The following is a 23,138-nucleotide window of genomic DNA, read 5'->3' on the forward strand; positions in this document are numbered from 1 at the left end:
AAACTTGATCATTAAGTAGTACTGTATAAATAATCCATGAATAGTTTATTGAGTGAAGTCTTACCTAAATACTAGAAACTTTTTTTTTTTTTCCAAGTCTTAAAACTCAATCAAAATGTAAAAATTCCAGCAGGTTCTTCTCCCGACCGGGAGAGGGCAACAGTGAGCTTGCGCTGCGTCTGGTTTGCAGGAATTCAGGAAACGCTTTCCACCGTGAAAATGGCGCTTCGTGTTGTGAAAACCTAAACTCAAAAAAGAGCTTTTCGTTCTTCACCGTGCCCTGAAATCTCTCGAGGGCTCTTCGCATGTGATGTAATCTGAACAGGATTGGATTATGACAGAGGAAGGAGAGATTCTTCAGGAAAACCAAAGCGACAGTGGCTGAAGCCTAGTTGGACAGGTACGTTGACAGCAGCACGTTGCATCACGTTTCAGCGCAGTTCACGGCTAAACTAGTCAGCACTAGGCTTGTACTGGATGAAACACACGAGAAAGATTAAAAACGTCACTTGGTTCCTACTCAGGCTGACTTTGTCACCAAAGCGGAAGCTACGAGCTCTAGCCTGACGTTCGAGTTGTCCTAGCTAGCACCAGAATTAATATTTGTCTTAAATCGTGTAAAAGTACGATTGCCGATGGCACCTCACTTACAGTAAGGTCTCAATGCTGATACAATGTCTCTAATGGCTGGCTGACAAAAACGAACAACAACTAACGTTAGTAAGATTCGTGTTTTCTGTTTCAAACTTAGCGTTAGCAACCACAAGCTTAGCCTGACGTCGCTTTTGAAAGTAGTTAATAACTTCGCCTGTATGCGCCGTTGTTTACTTCTCGTTGCATAAATCTATCTTAAAATTTTAAAACATCTGAATAAAGTACAAGTTTTTTAGTTGATTTTAGGTTATTTCACTTAAATTTAACGGCGTAAATACATAAATAATCCTTCGTGACCTTGCGTGCTAACAGTTAATGCTAATGCTGCTGTTTGAAGAGTGCGGACTGTCACAAACATGTTTTAATCTTAAATAACGCGACTATAGTTCAAGGTGCGGTTAGCGTGGGTCACATTTCAGCTGTACTAATTAAATTATAGCTAAAAGTGACGGTTAATAGTGAGTTAGCTTAGCGGTGAAATGCGGTTCGTTATTCTAAGGCGTCTAAGAACAAACGGCGTGTTTTAGATGACTTTCAGTAAAATTTAAATATTGTCCAAAGTCTTTTTTTTTTATGTTTGCTTCTAGACGTTTTTTTTTCCCTGCCTTGTCTTGTGATGTATTCCGAGAAGATGTGGTGTTAAAAGATGGTTCACTAACTTTGCAATGTTTTTTTATTTTGTTTGTTTGCTCGCTCATGTCCGCACATTTAACGCTCTGAATGCGTCATGTCCAGGTTAAACTCATGGACTGACATTGTTTTGATTCTTTTTAGAATTCGTTTTAGGCCCACATGTCTCGACTCAGTGCCAGCAGGCACGTTGCGCGGGAGTTTGATTGAAGCTGTTGTAATGCCTCTGCTGGCCACAGGGGGCAGTGATTAGTCAAATGTCTGGACATTTGACATTGTCATTTTCAGTTTTTATCTTTTTATTTCATGGACACTGCACATTATGTTGCAATAAGCACAGTGTTTTACTTTAAAGGCTGAAATAACAAGTAGCTAGTGTTCTAATAAAACTGAGGAAAACCTGAAAAATTGCTGGTTGAGAGAAGTTTTTAAAATAACTAAGCAGACTAAAGTTCTTTCAAGTAAAATTGTAAATAAATAAGAGGGTTAGTAAAGACTTGTTCAGGTGCATTAGAGGTTTCACTCAGAAAGGGAGTTTTTTTTTTTTTTGGTGGGGGGGGTGCCATTTCATAGTTTTCCGATCAATAACTAACAATGGCGTTTTGTCAGACGTTGCTCTGAGAGCTCACATGTGCTGACAGATGTGCAGCAACATGCAGTGCTGATGAGAAAGCAAGCCCAGTTTCAGGCTCAGTTGTTAAAGGGCTAATAACTGGGTTAGAAACTGGGCCTGGTTGCTCACAGCCACGAGCACAGCTGTTGTTTGTGAAAGGAGCTCCTTCATTTGCTGACATTCAGCTGAACACAGCTTTACTGTCTTCCAGATTTTAACAGATTTATGTGTTTGGGTTTTGTGAGAACGTAATTTTATAAAAAATAAAATAGAAAGATTTAAGTAACATGCTTGTTTCCTGTTTTTATTTACTCAGTGAACAATGCATAACCTGACTGCCCAAGCCACCAGCAGCTTGCTGCCCTTCTCAGGGGTCACTCTAGATGCTCTGGGAGAGGATGAGATCAGCCTGGACGTTGTTCTTCAGGGCAGATTCGCTCTTGGTAAGTACTTTTACTTTGTTATTCAATATGCATATATTTAATAGGACCGGGTGCGAAAAATTACTTGGATCAAATTCTATCTTTTTCCATATTTGAAGTACAGGAATGTGTTTAATTATTTAAATTGTCAGTGTTGTGTAGATGCTTGCGGATAATTTAAAGAGTAACATCAAGGTTTTTATGGATTATATTTGTGATTATTTCACCACATGCATTGGCTTAATTTTAAACTACACATGACTGCATGGCCTTAGTTTAATAATATCTTTTAATTAGTTTCTTTGTGTGCACCACAAGGTTGCAGCGAGTTGGCCTGGCTGGCCTGTGGACCCCATCTGGAGATTGTCCACGCAGTCACTGGAATTCGACTGTCTGCATACTGCTTTAGCAGTGGAGGAGAACACCCACCCAGGGTCCTTGCTGCCCGAGACTTCAGCTGGCTCAAACGGTCTGGACTCAGTTTCACCCTCTCTGTTTTTTCATTCTTTGGATATTGTTTTTTTTATTTTTTTATTTGAAAGCGCAGTTTCCAACAGTTACTGATACTAAGGGATCAGGGCGGAGATTGCAGCAATCTCAAGTGTGATCCATTCACTATTACGTGTAAACCTGTCTTGTGACACATTTTGTAGGAGATCGTTAAGACACTTAGGCTTTCACATTGTCGTTGTCCTTGTACATAAATTTAATTTATTTAGTCATTCTTGGAGCATTCAGTGGTGAAAAGCTATCAATACAGTAATTTTAAAGTAGTAATAATACAGTGTAAAACTGTTCTAAAATATGTAAATTAAATGTTTCTTCCTGGATGAAACACTAACTGCGTTTAATGTGTTTAAAATGCATCACGCTCTGGATGACTAAACATCTACAGAATCGAGGGTCTAATAGATTTTACAGTGCACTATGATGATGAGAGTAGACGCATCTGATCCTTGTAGTATTTCACTGACAGCAGAGTCATTGTAAAAAGTAATAGTACAGATTTTTAAACCATCAGCCCAAAAGCACTGATAACAAGCAGACTTTACCAAACTGGCACCAAGTCTTCAATGTTTTAGTTTATCACCCAAAGAGGGTACCACCAATAAAGCTGTTCATACAGATTTACCCAAACCACAAAGGGATATATACCTTATCATGAAATAATAAAAAATTAAATGCAGATTAAATTAAAGAGTTCATTTATCAAAGCGATGAACAATTATTTGTACAGTTCGTCTTAGCTCTGCGCTATTGTCACACTATAGCTGTCAGAAACTTTGAGAATATGACGTTATTATTTATTTATTTTTAGGTCTGGGTTGTTGGTTGGTTTGGAAGAACCAGAAGGCAGTGTGTTGTGTCTTTATGACCTGGGACTGTCAAAGGTGGTAAAAGCTGTTTTTATACCAGGCAGGGTGAGTACATTTTGTTTTCCTTGGATACAACGAGCAAAAAAAAGTTTTTGCATTGTTGTAGTTTTGTTTATTTTCACGTTTGTATTACATTAATTTCTTTTCATGTAGGCGTTTAGACAAAGTGTTAGTAAATAAATAACAAAACAGTGGCACAACAATCTTTGTCTCTATACATTTACTTACATTTCATTAAATAAGTCTCAAACTGGCATACAAAAGATAAGATGTAATTTCTACCAAGGGCTCTAACTTTCAAAATCCTGAGTCTGTTTTTTTAAATACATTTTTTATTTTGATTGTCGTCTAGATCACAGCTATTGAGCCACTAGTGAGTTATGGTGGAGCGAGCACGTCTACTCAGCACCTCCACCAGAGTTTGCGCTGGTTCTTTGGTGTTGCTGCAGTGGTAACGGATCTTGGTCATGTTCTGCTTGTGGACCTCTGCCTGGATCATCTGCCCTGTAGCCAAAGTGAACAGGAGGCTTCAGGTAAGAAGCAGCTATAATACTTATTGTGGGATTTTGTGTTTTTGCATTCTGTTCTGTATTATTTTTGTCGCTTGTCTCTTACGAACTGTTTTATCGTTTTAACCATGAATCCTTTTTTATGCATCTGTTTTATTTTGGAGAAAATGTGACACCGGTGTGATGTGTTACTCACATTCAAATCACATGAGATAGAAGTTAGTGCAAGGTCTGCTATAGTTTGTCACTCACGGTTGTGTAATATTGATCAAGTATGAGCACAAATTATGTTGTCAAAGATGAGGTTTCTTGTTCTTTTCTATAGGAGCTATATAGTTACGTTGCTGTGTTTTATTCTGAAATGCATTTGCTCATGTTTGCAGACCTGCAGGTGGTGACTAAAACTCCTGCAGACATCCCCAGGCTGAGAGAGAGTAGCACCAGACAAGGCAGACATCTTTGCCTCCAGGTGCATGGACCCAGCGGGACCGGTGTCACAGCTCTACAGTACATCTCCAGAACCAACCAGCTGGCCGTCGGATTTTCAAATGGATATTTACAACTGTGGAACATGAAAACTCTGAAGAAAGAGTGAGGGTTTTTTTGTTGTTGAGGAAATTAAGGGATAAAAGCTTAAGTATTTATTTTGTTATATGGCTTGGGTGCATTTTTCTTACTTATTTTTCACACCGTCACTCTGAATTAAGTTTATAAAACACCAAACCATAAAAAAGTCGTAATGTAACAGTTTGCAGAGAGAATAAACAGCTGTGCATCAACTCTAAATCAATAAAGGCCACTTTTTTCCCTCACCAATTTTATCAATTTTACTCCAGATATTCTGGACTAGTTTATATCAACGCAGCTTAGTTTTTTTTATTTTTTTCCCCATTTTTTACATAGTGCTGATTTTTTAGGTGTTTTATCTAACAAGGCTGGCGTTATTTGCAGAACTGTAGGTGTGGGTAGAGAACAGGAATACTTGATGAAAGAAAAATACAAGGTCACAGAAAACTATAGTAAAGATATTAAAGGCAAACAATGCTTGATAAAACAAAGTTTTTATTTGTTTTTTTATTAATTTTTAGATACAATTCTCAGTTGGAGGGTGGCAGAGTGCCTGTGCACGCCTTCACCTTCCAGGAGCCAGAGAACGACCCCAGGAACTGCTGCTACCTCTGGGCTGTTCAGTCCTCTCAGGACCTGTAAGTCTCACCTGTAACTTCGCTTATCAGCATTCTACTTTTAGTCTAAACGAGTGCGAGTGTTTTTATTTTATGTCTATAAATAATTTTAACTTTGCGTCTTTTTGCTTCCTCACAGTGAAGGTGATTCGGTCAGCCTTCACCTGCTTCAGCTGGCCTTCAGTGAAAGGAAATGTCTGGCTTCTGGGAAAATCCTCTACGAGGTCTGTTCTATTTGTAGCAGCTGCTGTTTATTTTGTTTGTACATTTGGATCTTTTACATCTCAGTTAATACAGTTTGTTTACTTGTTATATTCTGCTCTGCTCTTACAAAGGGTCTAGAGTACTGTGAGGAACGTTACAGCCAGGATTTAAGTGGCACAGCGTTCCCTCTCAGAGCCCAGACCACAAACACACGTCTGCTCAGCTGCCAGACCATCGAGAAATTAAAACCCCATCCAGACAGGGATGACAATATGAATGAAGGTTAGACACCACCTCATGGTTTTTGTAGAAGGGGAATAAATGACAAGATGCATTTCTAGTGATGGATAACTAGTGTCGCCCCCTTTTTTTTTTTTTTACCAAAATGATGCTCTATTGTTTAACAAGCTTTTCCAGTTCCACCACCACTCACTTTTCTTCCATTATCTTTCCAGTTGCATCACCCGACACCAGCTTATCTATCTTCAGCTGGCAAGTCAAGGCTTATGGTCAGGGAACTCCTTCTACATACATTGGAGTTTTTGACATCAACCGTTGGTACCATGCACAAATGCCAGATTCTTTAAGGTACAGTGAAGTTGGATTTTATTTTGGTGTTCGAAAAGATGAATTGTAAATGTGTCCAAAGCTGATTAGTTGTTGGTAATGATATTTATTTGTGTTTTAGAAACTCCAGTGCTCTTGTGTTGCACTTTGAAATGACTTATTCTCTTTTTGGCCAGAACTGGAGAGTCTCTGCAGAATTGTCCCTACTTGGCTGTTTGGTCTCTGGAACCAGTAGTGCAGATGGTTTCTCCCCACACCCTCCTCGACGTGGTTGTACACGAGTGCAGCCTGAGCAGAGGTCTGCCCTTCACCTGTCCTCCCCCAGAACAGTACTTTAATCCAACCACTTATAACTTTGGTAGGTTTACACAATGTGCACCTAAAACGTTTTATTTTGGAGTGATGATAGTAACTGAGTTGTCTTAAAGGTTAATTTTTTGTGCTTTTTTATTGTATAGTTGGTTATAAAATTACTAATAAGGTGAAATGTGTTTTATGGTTCAGATGCTACCTGCTTGCTCAACTCTGGAGTTGTGCATTTAACCTGCTCTGGCCATCAAAAAGAGGCAAGTATGAACATTCTTTGTAATTTATTCATTATAACAACCTGTCAGTTTAGACAGTATATTATTCTACTGCTTGTGTGTTAGCTGTTTAAACACACAGATCACATCTTTTGTGTTCTTGTTTTGAAGTACGTGTACAATGATATGTTTACTAATTCAGTCCAGTTATTCAGATTGGATCTTGAAGCAGTTTAAGTAAATTTAATTACAAGGATTTTATCTTTGTCATTACAACCAGACCTTAAGGTTTTTGAAGAAAGCCGCTCCTTGTTCCAGTGACATCATCTCCACTAGCTACTCCCACTGCCTCATGTCTGGCCTCCTCTCCTCCCGCCTGAGTGACACTCAGGCGTCCAGCCTCTCACAGGTACTGCACATGTCGGGCAGCTGTGACTGAGTGGTTAGAGCAGTCGTCCTCCAATGCAAGAGTTTGGGGTTCGATTCCACCAGCAGTCACATGCCGAAGTGTCCCTGGGCAAGACACTGAACCCCTCACTGGCTCCGATGTGTGTCCCATCGGTGTATGAATGTGATAAAGCTCTGATTATTCTTTGTATAGATCTAGTAAAGTGCTGTATGAATGGGTAAATGAGGACACAGATTGTAATGTAAAGTGCTTTGAGTATCTTGATTAGATAGAAAAGTGCTATATAAGTACAGTTCCATTTACTTCAAGTAGACTTCACTTTCTCTGACTCACTGATTGCCATTCTAACAGCTTTAAGCTAAATTATTGACAATAATTTAAATTAAATTTCATTAATGTTTTCATCAATACAGGAAATGTTCAAAAATTTGAAACTGTTTCTATGATTTAAAAAAAAAAAAGGCTACTTTTATTTAAATCCTTTGCAGTCTGCCTTATTGAACTTCTAGGATTCTATAGAAACTCAACAAATTATCTAAAATCTTTTGTTAGTTTTAGCCGCTACTGTAGTTTGAGGGTGTTTTAAATAATTTAGAAAATGTAGATTCATTGCGAAAAATTAAATTTGTCATAAGGCATAGACATTTTTTATTTTTTTTAATAGTTTTTACATTTTAATGCAATGTTTTCTTGGACTTTAGGAGGAGCAGCTTGACGCCATCTTGTCAACAGCCGTTGAGACCAGTTCTTTGGGTTTGATCACTGGTTGTATCAAACAGTGGACTGCAGAAGGTAAACGGGCCAAACTTGTAACTCATTTTAAATTAATTTATTAAACAAACTTGTTGCCCATTTGTTCAAATTTATGTGGTGGAAAATAAAATTTCTAATTCAGAACTGAATGTAAACCTGAATGTATTTTTGTGCACAAACCTCTAAATCTGTAGCTTTTCTGTTTTTATTCCAAAATCACATTGTTGTCAACTCTTTCTGTTTTTCTTCAACAGAACAACCAGGTTCTGCACTGAACCTGCGATACATCCTGGATTGGGCTTGGAACAAAGTAGTCCAGACCAAGGAGGAACTAGATGGCATCTGTATGTTTTTTATTTAGTTTTTTTAGTTAAAAAGTTTATTTGACTGTGCTGGAGCCCAAAGCGCCAAGTAGGTATTTCTGCAGACAAATTCAGAAGGCGTATCTGGGGGGCCACATTTGATTGGACGAGGCATATCCGGGGGCCACATCTGATTGGACGATAGAAAAATGTGTGTGCGGATGGCCACATCTGATTGGACGATAGAAAAATTGGCGTGTCTGGAGGGCCACATCTGATTGCACCAAAAAAAAAAAAAGGCTGAACAATAAAAAAACAAGCTGTTTGTGTTAACCACAGGCATGTTATGTCTATGGTGTTAACCGGTTCGACATTAGCGGCGTCTCAGGTTCAACATTGGCGGCGTCTCAGTTCGACATTAGCGGTGTCTCGGTTTGACATTAGCTAGCGGCGTCTCCATAACTTCTCTTTCCGCCTCTCTTAACACAGAACTTCCAGTTACATTTCAAAATAAGAGCAACATAAATGGGTAGTGGGGAGGGCTAAATGTTTGCTTTTTACTACCTAGCTATTACATTAAAAAACAAAATCTGTTTTGGTTGTTCAATAATGCGAAAATAGTTACAATCAATTCATAAAGAAAGAAAAATAAAGTAACCAAAATAATATTAATACTTAAACTGGCTTTGGGACAAAGGATGTTTCCTTTAACTTCACATTTTCTTGTTCAACTTTTAAAGCAGTCACTGCAGATGAGTGATTGTCAGTTTCTGTAAGATTTCTGCAACTGGAGCAGGTATTTCTGCTTACTGGTTAAATTCCTCAGCTGTCTCAGATTAAGGGTCAATCCTACTCCATGTTTCAGCTCCTTTCATAGATTAGATCTCATAGAAGAACTTCTAAAGAGCAAATTTTGTTTTTAGGTTTTGTTTTGGGCCATTATCTGTTACAGGACTCATGATATTTAATTGAGACCAGACTTTTTGACAAATAGGAGCAGGTTTCGCTTCAGATGCTTCATATTTCATTGTACCCAGACCACACTCAAGCCAACCTGTGTCAGGTGCAGCCTACACCCCAAGGACTAAAGAGAATCTTCTTGTGTTTGACAGCAGATATAACACTGTTTCTTAGAAACCTTCAGTTTGAAAAATACATTACATAACTTACCTAAAGAGCCAGCAAATACAGTTAGCCAATCAGTGTTTGCCCCTTACAAATGCCTTTTCTCCAGAAACGCCCACTTTTGGTCTGCAGAGAACCACTTCTCCAAAGTTCTGAGTTTTAACAAAACAATTAAAGTATCATGAAGTTTATTTTTATCACCAAATAGCAATTTGTATTGGAATTTCAGTAAATGTTTATGCATTTCAATATTTTTCTGTAACTGAATGTCTATTCAGACCTTTCTGCATCCTGTGAACAGATCTTATTTAAATTAGATCAAATAAGTTTGCTTAACCTGTTTGGTGATAATCCCAGACCCATGACTATTAGTACTAGTATAATTGAAAACGTATGATCTCTGTCAGTATCTTGGTAATATTAATGAATTTTCACCAGTGCATCTTGATGATTAACACGTTTCTGTGTGTGTTTGATCTCCAGGTGCTCCGCTGTTTGACAGCTCCTGTAACTTCACAGATCCTCAGACGCTGCAGCTGCTGCAGCACAGTCAGAGGCTCCTCAGTAACCTCAGCGCCATCTTCCACTGTCTGCTCAGTGAAGCTCAGGAGCTCACACAAAAAGGTACCGTACTATGTCCACACAGGTGCGAAAGTAGCATTATATTTGACCGATTCAATTAAAATTAATGCAGCCATTTATTTTCTAATTTTTAATGTTGGGAAAATAAATTAGTTCCCTACAACTATATAAATAAACCAAATGACATGTTATCTTTTAATTTGCTGTCTTGTAGTTTAGAGGTTTTTAGGTATAATTGATCAGTTTGATTTGTTTTGGGTTTGCAGGTCTGGCAGGTCTGATGAACAAGAACATGGTGTCCAGTCTCATTTCCACTTACGCCCAGGTGGTTCTCTGGTTCTGCCATACGGGCTTACTCCCAGAGGGGTCAGGTAAAGTGTTTGCACAGACAATCCATGATAAAAAAAAGTATCTAAGCAAAATATTTAGTAAAATATTACTAATAATTAAGTTTTTGAGGAAGCAATTGAAATGAAATTGATTTAATATTATAGCTAACTCGACACGCTATGCTTTTACTGACTTCAAAAACAAAACTTAATGGAAAAAATAGATTAAAGTCTTGTGATTTTGCAGGTGGTATTAATTTTTTTCATCATCTCAGTACTCTGATTCAGTTTTCCTCTCGCTCTCACTGATCCACCAGATGAAGATGCTCTCCAGATTTCCAGGCTTTTCTACGTTCACTCAGTCATCAGCAATTATTACAGCATACGCAGAGAAGAGTTGACCAGGTTGGCCAAGTAAGTGAAGCATTTAATCACAGATAAAATGAGTTACTTGTTGGGTTGTGATCATGCAAGATATTAAAAGTACAAAAACACATCTTAGGTTTTGTCTGTTGTAGTTTTAATTTTTTTGCTTTTATATGTCTGTTGAAGTTAATCTCGTGATATTTTCCTGTCATTTTCTCAGAAGCAAGTGGTGTGCAGACTGCCTTATGATTGACAGCTTGGTTGGTCATTGTGGTGAACGCTTGACAAACCTTTGGAAAAGGGACGAGGGTGGAACAGGGCAATACCCACCACCTACACTACATGTAAGAACATCATGTTATGTAATGTAAATGTATTCCATTTTAATATGTTGTGTTTATTTTATGTGCTGTTTCACAAAGAACGATTTCAATTGTACATCTGCAATCCGCAGGCTTTGCTTGACATCTATCTACTGGACAATATTGATGAAGCTACCAAACATGCAATCGTATCCTTTGACTCGAACTGCTTGTTTGCTGCATCCATCATACTCAGAATTTTTATTTTATTTTAACATAATTAATACAACTTTTATTGGATCCTTGACATATGGCTCCAGGTGATTTACCTGTTGCTGGATGTCATCTACTCCTTCCCTAATAAAGACGGTGCATCAGTGGAGTCTTTTCCCACAGCTTTTGCCATCCCGACAGGATTAGTGAAATTAGTGCAAGGCCTCTGGCTGCTGGATCATCACGAGCATCAGGTGAAAACTGACACAACACTTAGGTCTATCATTCACTTGTCTTATAGAACCGGTAAACTCCAGTTTAATATATTTAGTGACAACAAAACGACAAACCTTTTACTTTAGCGTCTCTTTTTGTTACATTGAGCTTATTTTTCCTCTTATAGAGTTAGTGAAGTTTACTTACACAAACTTCTGTCCAATCATAATCTCCTGCTTCTTGCCATGACCTTTCTGAGAACATCTTTAATTAGAAATCTTAGACATTCTGTTAATTTGATTAGCTTTCTATTTATACCACATTTCTCCAAATCTGTAAAGCCAGTCACTTCATGCATGCATTTAATGCTGATCTATGATTGTTGAACCCACATCATTTATAATTACTTTATTAAAATACACTTACCTGTGTATGTGTGTCTGTGTGTCCTCATCAGAGTTCATTTGAGCTGCTCTTGCATCCGGCTGCTTCTCAGTTTTATTTCGTGTGGCAGCATGAGCGTGTCCTGCAGGCTCTGATGTGCCAGGGTCAACAGTCGGTGGCACTTCAGTACTTTCATGTTACAAAGCCCCCAATTACCTCCACCTCCCAGGCCAAGCTTTGTCTGTCTGTGCTGCTACACAACAGGTGAGTTCAACGGTTGAGATTTCTCTGTAAAAACGGCAGTAACATTTTATTTTGGCTAAACAAAATGTACTCTTCTAGGTGTCTTACTGAGGCGTGGTGCTTACTTCGGCAGCACTCTAATCATTTTAATGTTGTGGAGCTTCTGGGCTTCCTGTATGAGAGCTGCCAGGAGCTGGACCTCATCAAAGAGTTGCTCAAACTTCCCCTGCGCCTCAATGAACAGGTAAACAGGAAGGTCAAAAACTGTTAAACCTTTATGTTTGCCTCAAACTTTTTATTGTTTTTGTTGTTTAAACTTTTTATAGGTCTTTGTTGATGCTCTAACCTGTAGATTTTGTTGGATTTCAGGACTGTTTAGAGAAGTTTCTTCAAAGTACAGGAGGTCTCCAAAATCGAGAACTTCTAATGGTTCACTACCTTCAACAAGCCAACTACATTCCCGCTCTGCAGCTCAACCAGAACCTCAAAATTAACCTGGTGGTACGCATTAAAACAAACAGGCGGAATTTTTCGGGACATTTAGGAATATTTTTTTAATTCGGAGTGAGACGTACAAGTAAATTGTCTTCAGTTTTGTTGTGTATTCTTTAAATACACATTCCAACATGTATGTAGAGATTTTTCAGTTTAGAACTAAATTGTTTTTTCCTCTTAGACTGAGCGAGACCCGAAGCTTAAAGAACGATTCAGCATCAGAAACTCTATATTAGATCTGTATGGGAAAGTTTTGCCCAGAGTGCAGAGAAAACTGGCAATGGAGAGAGCCAAGCCCTACCAGTATCCCCACACTGTCCATAGAGAGGGTAAGGAGCCACACAACTTACGTTGACATCTGCAACAGTGCAGCACAGAAAATGTAGTTTCACAGCACGGTTCTTAAATAATTTGCTCAGTTTATTTCAGATTAATCTGTTTTAAGTTTCTTCAAAGGTCTTCAAGACTTAAATTAAAAATAACTCTGCCCCACTGTGTTTAGTCTCTCGGCCCCAGCCACTGTCGACCATCACAAAGCGCCCTGCCAACGAGAAGGTGATGTCCAGGGCTGGATTCATCAACAATGTCCTGACCAAGATTGAGGAGGTGTGGTTGGGGAAAGAAACTACACCACATTCTTCTCCATCCAAGACGTGAGAATCCAATACTCCAGCTGCACCTTGAGATTAATATTTTTCCAAGTATTGCTCTACATCTTTTTTTTTTTTTTTTTTTTTTTACTTTTCCCAGTACAAGGGTAGCTGATGTCCAGACCTCCAGTCCTAAGACCCCCAACCAGGCTTTACCTGATCCCTTCCTTGGAACTCCGATCAGCATGACGTCCAAACGAAAGTCAAGGTACTCTCAGAAGATCTTTAGTGAAAGTGTAGCGTCTCTGTAATCCTAGATAAACCCTCTAACTTTTTGTTTCATCCCACAAGTTAATTATTCATTCTAATCTGAGTACTTTAATCTTGATTTCCATTTGTGATTATGAAAATTAAACAGAAACATTATAACAATCTTTTCATAGTTATTTGCTTTTTTGAGTAAATTTATCTATCACGGTTGCCCGTTGCCAAACTGTTTTGCTCCAACAGCCTCTTTAAATATGGACACTTTGCCTTTTTCTTCTGTTTTCTTGTGACTCAGGCTGATGGATTTGGTGGTCCATCCCTCCTGTCACACTCCTCGTCCTCTTCTCAGCCCCCCCAGGCCTCCTAGCTCTTGGGTTTCTCCAAAAAGCATCAGAAAAGCGCCTGAACTCACTTTGCTACAGACACCGCAAGTTGTCAAAGTGAGTACACAAAATAAACTTATTAAAATGTTTCCCCAAATATTTAAACAAAATATAAATGTTCAATCTACAGAAAGAGTTGTGGTACATTGTTATATTTTTATGGGCTTGTTTCTCCTCTCAGCGAGCTCGAGCCTTGGCTGCTTCTGGTCCCGTCTTTTCAACTTTTACTCCTCAGTCCATCCTTCGCAGCAGCCTGAGACCCACACCTGTTGCTACGCCTTCTGCTTCTCCGGGACGCTCCATCACCCCCCCACTTCGCAGCAAAGAGAGCAGGATCACCTTTATCGAAGACGCAGAGGCTCCTGAAACAGAAAAGGCTGTGCGGTGGACTAACGGGGTAAGACCCAGCACACTGGGGGATTATTTAGTTTTATTTTTGTAGGGTTGATTTTATATTCATAACTGAATATGCCCTCTTTTTTTTTTAAAGATGGCAGCAGATAGTGAGATTAGCCAGCTGAACAGAGGCTCCACAACATTCAAAGTTGCATGTAAGACTTTGTCTTCACAACCATATGAGGAAGAGCAGCGTCCTCAGGGAAAGTTCTTGCCTCCAGAAGGTGGAGTTTCCTCAACACAGCATAGATGCTCTGAGAGTGAGTCATCCTTCACCAATGAAGTGACTGAAGAAGCAAGTCCATCAGATGGAAAACAGCCTCATGTTAGTCTGAGCTTTGACACCAGCCAGGCATCTGTTCGGTCAACAGACACTACTCTAGAGTACTATGATGCCCCTCTCTCAGAAGATCACATAGGAATGCATGGACCCACAGGTCCAGATGATGACGACGATGATGTGGTGACAGTGAACATCAAGCCTGTAACTGAAATGGAAGAATCAGAAGAAAATCCTGATGCAACCACTGAACAACACCTTCAGCTTCTTTCAGAGGATGCTGAGAAGGAAGAAGAGGTTGGTAAGAAAAGCAGCCTGAGGTCTGAGGAGTTGATGGAGAGTGGTCCTAATCTGGAGGCTAACAATGAAGAAAAAGCAGTGGATTCTAAAAAGGAGCAAGATCAGAATATTGGATCAAATAACGAACAGGAAGATGGAGCAACTGTTGACCAAGAAGAGCCATTTCACCATGAAGGTGAGTCAGTTTTTGAACTTGTGATATTTCTCTGATGTGAAAGAAGTACAAGCTTGAAACAACGTTTATATGATAATTACAGGTGTTTTAATATCTTTACTTTGCCATACTCTAACTAGTACTTTGATTTACCTTATATGCTGGCAGATGGTAACCAGGTTACTGAGAGCTCAGACTCTGAGATCAAATCTAAAGATCTTCCAGTGAAAAACGAAGTATTGAATGTCCAGCCGGAGGCCACCGAATCCTCCGAGTTGAATATTGAGGAGCCTAAACCAGCTGAAAAAGCTGAAACCCCAAACGAAATGGATCTGGAGCAAGAAACAGGTTTTTAATCTTTTTTAAGAACTAATATTATACTACCACTTCCTAATATGGACTTTGTGTACACAGTACTGTCCGGTAAATAGATCTTTGGAATAACTGAAACTACCGTATTTTTTGCTGTATAAGTCGCAAAAATTTTTTGCATAATTTGCATGCCCTGCGACTTATACACCAAAGCGATATATTTATGGATTTTTTTTCCCCATATTTATTAACCAACTTTGGGCAGAGATATGACCGTTTTCTTTCATTCAGACTGAAAAAAAAATGAACAGTACCATTTTCAGCCACTAGACAGCAGCAGAGTAGTAAGGCACGCCGTTGTATCATGTAGTAAGTAAAAGTGGCTATAATGACAAGACAAAAACAGCTAGACTTTATTCATTATACTTTATACTTTATTATTTTTGTCTTGAACTTTTTTAAATTTACCATGTCCTGGATGACTGAGAATTTTCACCAGCTATTAATGACACAATCGGCTTGCCATAGTCCCCCCACCTTCGTTCTGCTCGCTGCTTGGAGCGACCGTCAAAACAGCTGCATTTTGCTGCACCGCCCCAGCGAAATGCAACTAATTAAAGTGTATTTATTAAGTAAAAGTTCAACTGAGACACACCTTTGCTATAAAGTCGAGCAAACAAATAATTGTTTTTAGGTGTTTGTCTTGTTAAATTTCGAAGAAATGAACAGCGGCTTTTCCCTCTGCACATGCCCACTTACGCAAATTGGGTTTTGAAATACAAATGATTTGACCGTCAAAGTGCATTTATTAAGCAAAATTTAGACTGAGACACACCTTTACTATAATTTTGAGCAAATAGTTGGTTTTAAGTGTTAATCCTGTTAAATTCTTATTAAAGTCCTCCCGTGCACTCTCCTACCATTTGGCAGCCCATTGATTTTTGGCACAGCACCGGCCCACATTTCTGGGTGGTCAGCGGTGATGCATAATAGATGCGACATATACGGAGAAGCAACATATTTATGGATTTTTCCACTTTATTAGCTAAATATGGCCTTATGCGACTTATACGTGTACGGCGGAAAATACGTTATTGCCACAATTGTTGAATGAACCTGTGTGCTGTTGGTGAAAACTGTTAAAGTAACAAGTTGTTTTGTTTGACCTCAGATCTCACAGAGCTTGTCGAGCAGCACCTGTTTGGTGACGATCTGTCTCTCAGCCGCTCAGCGATCCACAATGCATCACTGAACCAGTCTTCCTTCAGCAGGTGTGGGCATTTTTCTGTTTTCAAAACAAATGACACTCGGCTGAAACTGTTTTTTGCACTTGAGCTGTAGCCACAGTTTACCTGACGTTTAAAGGTCTTGTAGATGTGTTAACATGAGCAGAAATCATCTTTACACTTAAGTTCATATTCGGCAAACACTTAATTTGTCAGTGAGTTGCCAGGACATTGTATTTCTGCAAGTCTGGGGCAATCTTAGTTACAAAGATGTTGAATTAATTGTTTTTGTCACGTTAAAAATACTGTATATTCTCACTCTCATCCAGTGAGTCATTAGAAGAGGTTGAAGAGGAGGACCGGCTCGCTGCCGCAGATCCCACTGTGTTTGCCACTAAAGCATCAGCTTCTGTGACGTCCTCTGAGCCAGCGGGTACCGACTCCCACTGTGAGGATGATTACAAACACACAAACTGTAGTTCTATTCATGTTTGTGGACATTTCTACAAACACACAGACTGTAGTTCTATTCATGTTTGTGGACATTTCTTCAAACTTTGTCATTTTTCTGTTTGTGTTCGTAGCGGTTGTGAGTGTCAACGATAGTGGGGAGTTGTCTAGTCCTGCATCTGAGGAGGAAGACGAAGAGGATGAGGATGATGAGGAGGAGGAGGAGGAATCTGATCAGGAAGATGATGAGGAAGAGGAGGACTCTGGTAGTGAGGTGGAGATCATTGAGGAGGTCCAGGGTAATGGGACGCTGCCTCCCCTCCAACCCAGTTCAGATTTTGTACTGCAGGAACACACACACTTCCTGTCAGCTCTGTCGGAGCAGGAGGCTGCAGAGTTCTCCATCATCACAGCTGGTGCAGAGATGAAGGTAACAACGGACGTCTAACTAGTAGACTCTTGTTGTATTTATTTATTGTTTATTTGATAGGGAAAGATACAAGAAACATAGATCAGAATAATCTAATGTCTGCATCACAATGTGTATAGCCAAAGCTAATTCACAACACCCGTCCCTAGATGGACCTTTAACAGTTGGTTAAATGAAAAGTTGAGATCAACAATAAAAAAACAATTACAATTATTTAAAAAAAACAAAACAATGTATTATCTCATTAAGGAAAACTAGTTCATACTATCTGATGTAATTTAATCAACTGTAGATAAGAATAAATTTTAATAAATAAAAAAAAAATATCAAACTTCTATAAATGAGGATTTGGTACTGTTCTTTTGTTTTTACATTGAATATTTTGAGCAACTAAGGTCCAAAAGTTGTGTTTATCTCTTGACAGATGGTGGAGGACGACATGGAGGGCGAGGTGGTGATGGTCAGACTCGGTTCGGATGACGGAGGCATGGATTCAGATGAGAATGTAGAACATGGATCGGCGTTCATGGAGCTCAAACCGTCCACCTCTCTTCTGGTGCCTGTGGAGCTCGTGGAAGGACAAGATGGCCTGGCTCACATTGCTCAGGTGGCTCTTCCTGAGCTTCAGCCAGCTGCTGTGGCAGATCCACCACAGTCTGACTCTCACAGCAGCTTCACTCTCATGCTGAATATGGATGAGTATGAGGTTAAAGAGGCAATGCTGCCGATCGAAAACGATGCACACTCTTCTGATCCTTCCTCTCAGCCTCAAGAAGAAAATGACAAATCTGACATCATTACTTTGGACACAGATAACATGGATCCTTCACAAGAGGAAGAGATGAAGAACTTGGATGAAAATAATGTTGATGGATTGGGAGCACAAACGCTTCAAACTGACTTACAAACTGAAAACGTTGCAACAAAGCTGGAGGCAGGAGATGCTAGAGAACAGAAAAGTCAACAGTTTGTGTTGCTTCAAGATCATGAATCTGCTTCTCTTTCAGTTTATGTGCCATCTACAGCTGTAGAGCTTCCTGCAGCTGTACATGACAACAACTCTGTGGCAAAGGCAGAGTCTGTTGAGGAGATCGAAGAGGAGAGTAAATCAGTATTTGCTGAAGGAGAGCAGAAACCTCAGGGAAATGGGCCTGTTGATACCGGCCCAGAGTCTGAGGAAAATGAGTCCGTTATAGAGAGGAAGGTACATGAACCTGAAACTTCAGCAGAGCCCAAAGCTAAGTCAGAGGAGAATACAGAAAGACCCAGGAGAAGACCGAGGAAGAAAAATGCTGACGAGAAACCTGTGGAGCAAGTTTTGATATCGGAAAGCCATGCAGACAAAAAGTCAGTCTTACAGACCCCCACCTCTCAGAAAAAGAAACCACCTTCTACTCCAACACGGAGGATGACGAGAAGGACTGTTACGTTCATCTCTACATTACCTGAGGCAGCAGAAGAGCCAGAAGAGGATGGGGATGCAAAAACAAGCCGTCTGGTTCCTGTCTCACCCACTCGAACCTCAAGAAAAGGTAGACCGGTTAAAGAGAACAAAATCCAAACCAGAACACCTCGAAGAAGTACCCGCAACACTCAGCCAGATCCACCTGAAGGTGAGGGTGATGCAACGAGCGATACCTCAGTTGCTTCGACCTCCAAGACCGTTTCTCCAGTTAGACGTTCGCTGAGAGCCACATCAACACGAACAAGCCAGAGGCTTCAAGATGGCAGCAAGGAGACGTCTGCAGCTCCAGAAGTTGAAACTGAAGAAGAGATGGACCAACAGGATGAGGTCAAGAATAAAAAGGTTGCTCAAAGAACAAGCTCCAAGACTCCAACCCCTTCTAAACACAGGATTACTCAAGTAAACACTCCCAGGAGATCAAGCCGAAGGACGGGCAATAGCAGTGAAGTGGAGTCAACACCGCTTCAAACGCTCAAAGAGGAGAACGAACCCGAGGAACCCGTTGTCCATCCTGTGAAACGCACCTTCAGAAAGACTAAATCAGAGGCGCTTCCTTCCATGAAGGAGAAGGAAGAGGATGAAAAGGAGCAACCTTCAAGACCTGTGAGAGCCTCTCGACAATCCGGATGGAATACTCTAAATCTATATCCACAAGTAAGGATTCAATATTTTCACTTAATACTAGTTTCAGTTTGGAATAACAGAAACCTGAATGTTTAACATCAGTTATATAATGTTTATTGATCACCTTGTTCAGGATCATTATCAGATTTTAACCAATATGTGTGTTTTGTAAGCTCAATCATCCAGGTAGATAACAACAAAAATGTTTAAATCATGTCATCTGTGTTCAGATGACATGATTTAACCATTTTTGTTGTATGTGTGTTGAGACGTAAAAATGAAGGTTTTCATCTATACGTCTCCTCCCTGACTGTCATGCATGCCTCACACCTTATTCCATATAACATTTACCATCTCTAGGTGAAAATAGTTCCTGTATCCTTTCCTCAGAGCAACAGGAAGACGAAACAAACCATCCCAGAAAAAATCAAAGGAATCGAAAACCTCTCCGAGCCTGAACTTCACAAAAACGCTGGTCAGAAAAGTTCCCGTCGCACAACCAGAAGCAAACTTTGGGACCACCCTGTAGAAGATCTCCCCCTGCTGGACTCACCGTTGGAGGTGGATTCTGAAACCCCGGTTGCAGACGCCCTCATCAAGAGGCTCCAGGATGAGAAGGAGAAACAAGAGGGTATGAAAAAGCTCTACTTAAAAAAATAACTTTTTTATATCATATCTACATGATTTTAAAGGACGTGTTTAAGATGTGGATGATTTTTAGACATGAACAAATTTGGTTTTACCCTTTGTTAAAGAAAAATTGTCCCTCAAAACAACTGGAAACTGATGAAAGTAATGAGAAAAATAGCCGTTATTTAACATGCCCCCTTGGTCAAATTATTTTCGGGGGGGGGGGGGGTGTCTAGAGTACAGTTGTCCCTCGTTTTTTGTGAGGGATCTGTACCCTGAAGCCCCGTGATAAGTGAAAAACCACGAAGTATGAATAGTAGCACACGTAGTAAGTAGTAGTTTATTGTAGCATATATATATATTATATATACTATATATATATATATATTATATATACTATATATATATAATATATAATATATATATATAAAGGCATTTTAAACCCTTCCCACATGCTTGCAATATTCTAAACAATGTTTCTAAACACTAAAAGAGCACAGAATGTCATGATTTCAGCTCTCTGCTCTCAACCATCTGCAAGCGCTCTTGGCCACGCCCACTTCTCTGCTCTGCATGGAGATCAGCTGCAGCAGGAAGTTTATCCTGAAGTGTGGGCTGTACAAAGGTGCAGCAGGTGCTAAATAATTTTAAATAATTTATTTTAAATAAAAATTCCATGCCGATCATGCGGCTCATTCATCAATCAGTTGTGTGTCATGTCCAATCTTATTTTGAAAAACCGTGATAGAGCGAGTCCGCGACAAACGAACCACGAAGTAGCGAGGGACTACTGTACCATCTTTTTAAGTCAGTTTTTTTTAATATGCTGGACCACAATTCAAAAGCAATGTCTTAATTTTCACGACTAAATTTTCAGTCTTTGTAAACTTTTTACACGCACATATAAATTTACTAATTGGCTTTTTATATATATGAATGTTTCTGTTCAGTGCCCTGAGATGACTTTTGTTGTGACTTGGCACTACTGTATATAAATAAACTGAATTGAATTGAACATATACTGGTATATATAAATTGTGTCTTTTCTTTTGAATGCAGGTGGTGTTGCGACAAAGATGTCGAGAACCAGGCGTACGAGTACAAAATTATCAGTGAAGCAGGTTTCATCTCAGCTTCCTGTTCTTGATCTCGATGAAGACAAATTTAATCCAGACGAGCATTCGTACGTCTACTCACCCTCACGACGACAAACTAGAGGTGAGCTGATCATTATTGAGCGTTGTTTCTCTTCCGTGTGTCTCAGCTGGTGTCAATAACTTGGTGTTGTCCCCGTGTCTCAGCGAGCAGAGTCGTGTCTCCTGGTCCCAGTGAGGAGTCGGCGACGCTTGTCACTCGCAGCAGAACGAGAGTGAAAGATGTCGACCCTCAGGTAAGATTTTCTGTTTGTAAAGTAACCCTGTAGTAAATTTTGTTCACGTAAATACGACTGCAGAAATTATATGTGTAGCACTTTGTCATTTGGTTCATCATTTTTTCTGAAGAATTAAATAAAGAATAGTGTTTACTTCAAAGGAGACATGATCAAATCACATTTATCTTTTTTCAGGATAAAATATCTTCAGAAGAGGATTACACAGAAATGGAGAAAACGACGGGTGTTTCCAAAACCAGAAATACACGCAAACGACCAGCCAAGTAGGTCTTCTGTGTAAAACAACGCACCCTGCATTAAATCAGAATCAGCTTTATTGTCATTGCACAAAAACACAACAAAATGACATTTCAGACAGCCGTCCAAAGAGAAAACAAACATGGGTAGACGGGATGTCTGAGGCCGCAGCCTAATGGGAAGCGCTGCCCTTTGCCTAGAGCCAGATGCTCAGCATTTTTTCCTCTTAATCTTCAGATCCAAAGTTGTTTCGGCGCCACTTCCTGTGGCAGAGGCGAACCTGATCTCTCCTCTGCCCAGTCCAGTTGATCCGCTCCCACGAGCTCTGAAGAGGATTATGGAAGGAGAGGCCCCGACCACCGGCAGGAACGTTCGACACAAACGCGTCCTGGACACGGTTTTTAGAAAACCCGTCACCCGGAGAAAAAAGCTGTAAGGATGTTGGTGGCGGTTAGAACGAGTTAGCCACCTGAAGGGGAAGATTTGAACCAGATCAGTCAAAACTTTGTCAAATAAAAACTGATAACTGAACTGATGATGGTTTTGTTTTTTCAGATCCCTCATAGCGCTGCAATTTATATATCAATGTTCCTGTTGAGCTTAAATTAGAAGCCGTGTAGGTGGCAGGATAATATATTTTTGGAACTAAATACAAGAACTGCAGCTTAAAGCAGAAGGTTTTATTTTTAGAATTTACAATTCCCTCAATTGATTTTACTTGATCTTGTATTTGTGACCATTTTGTGTAGGATGTTTTATGACACTTCATCTGGTCACAGAATGGCACAAGAAACGATAAAAAAAAGTTTTTTTGTGACTCCCATCAAAGATTGAGCTGAACTTACCTCATGCTGAGGTTTTCTTTAAGATTGTTCTTGATGTTGTTGATTACTTTTAAAATTTCAAGGCCGGCTGTTTTTTTCTACGTGAGGAAGAAGCAAGCAGCCGACTAGTGGAGATGTATTTCTACTAGATTTGTATGTAGTTCTTTGCTATGTTCCAAATAAAGTTAATAAATTCATTTGAAAGAATGATGTTTATTTTAAATTGTCTGCTGAATGCTTTTAACCATCTTACTGGATTGCCTTTGCCATAATCTTAAGAGTTAATTTGATTTGAAGGATTTTGTGTGAAATTTGCTTCTGCTGTCCTCGTATGGGGTTCATCATAGAAATGGAGAGGAACTGTGTTTATGTGCATCTTAATTTGGGACGTGTGAAAAGGAGTGTTTAATTGAATTTCTGACAAACATTTGATTACTTTTTTGATGAATGTATGTAGAATGTCTTATTTTTATGACTGCTCTTTGATAAATATGACAAACCTTTTAAACCTCTGCTTCTTGCCTTTGAGTGTGTCTCACTTCCGAGTGTGTTGTATGTGGAAATAATAGCCCTGTGAATATTTTAGGGTCTTCCAGCCTGAAACGTTTGAAGTTTGATTTCAGAAAAAGCCACTCTGCAAACATGTGTAGTGTCACTGCTGGAGTTCTGTGTCTCTTTTATAATTTATAGATCTCGATGAGGTGAAAGTGAAACCTGCCTCATCTGCTCTCCTTTCCTCCAACAAAGAAGGAAAAACGAACAAGTAAACTGACTT

At 39.5% G+C, this 23,138-nt stretch overlaps 1 protein-coding gene across 1 annotated transcript; it reads left to right on the top strand.

The window, feature by feature from the left end:
• Positions 1 to 357: 357 nt before the first annotated feature.
• Positions 358 to 22,489, top strand: ahctf1 (AT hook containing transcription factor 1). The gene is made up of 40 exons (XM_037690647.1): positions 358 to 400; positions 2,214 to 2,340; positions 2,638 to 2,788; positions 3,638 to 3,740; positions 4,048 to 4,228; positions 4,588 to 4,795; positions 5,293 to 5,409; positions 5,528 to 5,612; positions 5,724 to 5,874; positions 6,048 to 6,180; positions 6,336 to 6,517; positions 6,664 to 6,725; positions 6,964 to 7,092; positions 7,794 to 7,884; positions 8,100 to 8,189; positions 9,756 to 9,896; positions 10,121 to 10,225; positions 10,501 to 10,597; positions 10,770 to 10,893; positions 11,004 to 11,060; positions 11,172 to 11,318; positions 11,738 to 11,928; positions 12,007 to 12,151; positions 12,277 to 12,408; positions 12,584 to 12,731; positions 12,905 to 13,055; positions 13,153 to 13,260; positions 13,555 to 13,699; positions 13,824 to 14,039; positions 14,133 to 14,793; positions 14,941 to 15,120; positions 16,256 to 16,355; positions 16,640 to 16,758; positions 16,895 to 17,190; positions 17,615 to 19,309; positions 19,640 to 19,910; positions 20,969 to 21,127; positions 21,211 to 21,299; positions 21,477 to 21,565; positions 21,777 to 22,489. The coding sequence occupies exons 2-40, from the start codon at positions 2,220 to 2,222 to the stop codon at positions 21,973 to 21,975; spliced, it is 7,569 nt and encodes a 2,522-aa protein (XP_037546575.1). The 5' UTR covers positions 358 to 400; positions 2,214 to 2,219; the 3' UTR covers positions 21,976 to 22,489.
• The last annotated feature ends 649 nt before the right edge of the window (positions 22,490 to 23,138 follow it).

Source organism: Nematolebias whitei, chromosome 2 (genome assembly GCF_014905685.2).
Source record: "Nematolebias whitei isolate Nwh7 chromosome 2, NemWhi1, whole genome shotgun sequence".
NCBI classification, from domain to species: Eukaryota; Metazoa; Chordata; class Actinopteri; order Cyprinodontiformes; family Rivulidae; genus Nematolebias; species Nematolebias whitei.

What these genes read in the sequence shown, in the direction of transcription:
- ahctf1 (XM_037690647.1), top strand. Translation starts at nt 2,220, where the DNA reads ATGCATAACCTGACTGCCCAAGCCACCAGCAGCTTGCTGCCCTTCTCA. An exon ending in TCAGGGCAGATTCGCTCTTG is followed by an intron (nt 2,341 to 2,637) that starts GTAAGTACTTTT and finishes GTGCACCACAAG; the next exon opens with GTTGCAGCGAGTTGGCCTGG. An exon ending in AGAGCCATTTCACCATGAAG is followed by an intron (nt 14,794 to 14,940) that starts GTGAGTCAGTTT and finishes ATATGCTGGCAG; the next exon opens with ATGGTAACCAGGTTACTGAG.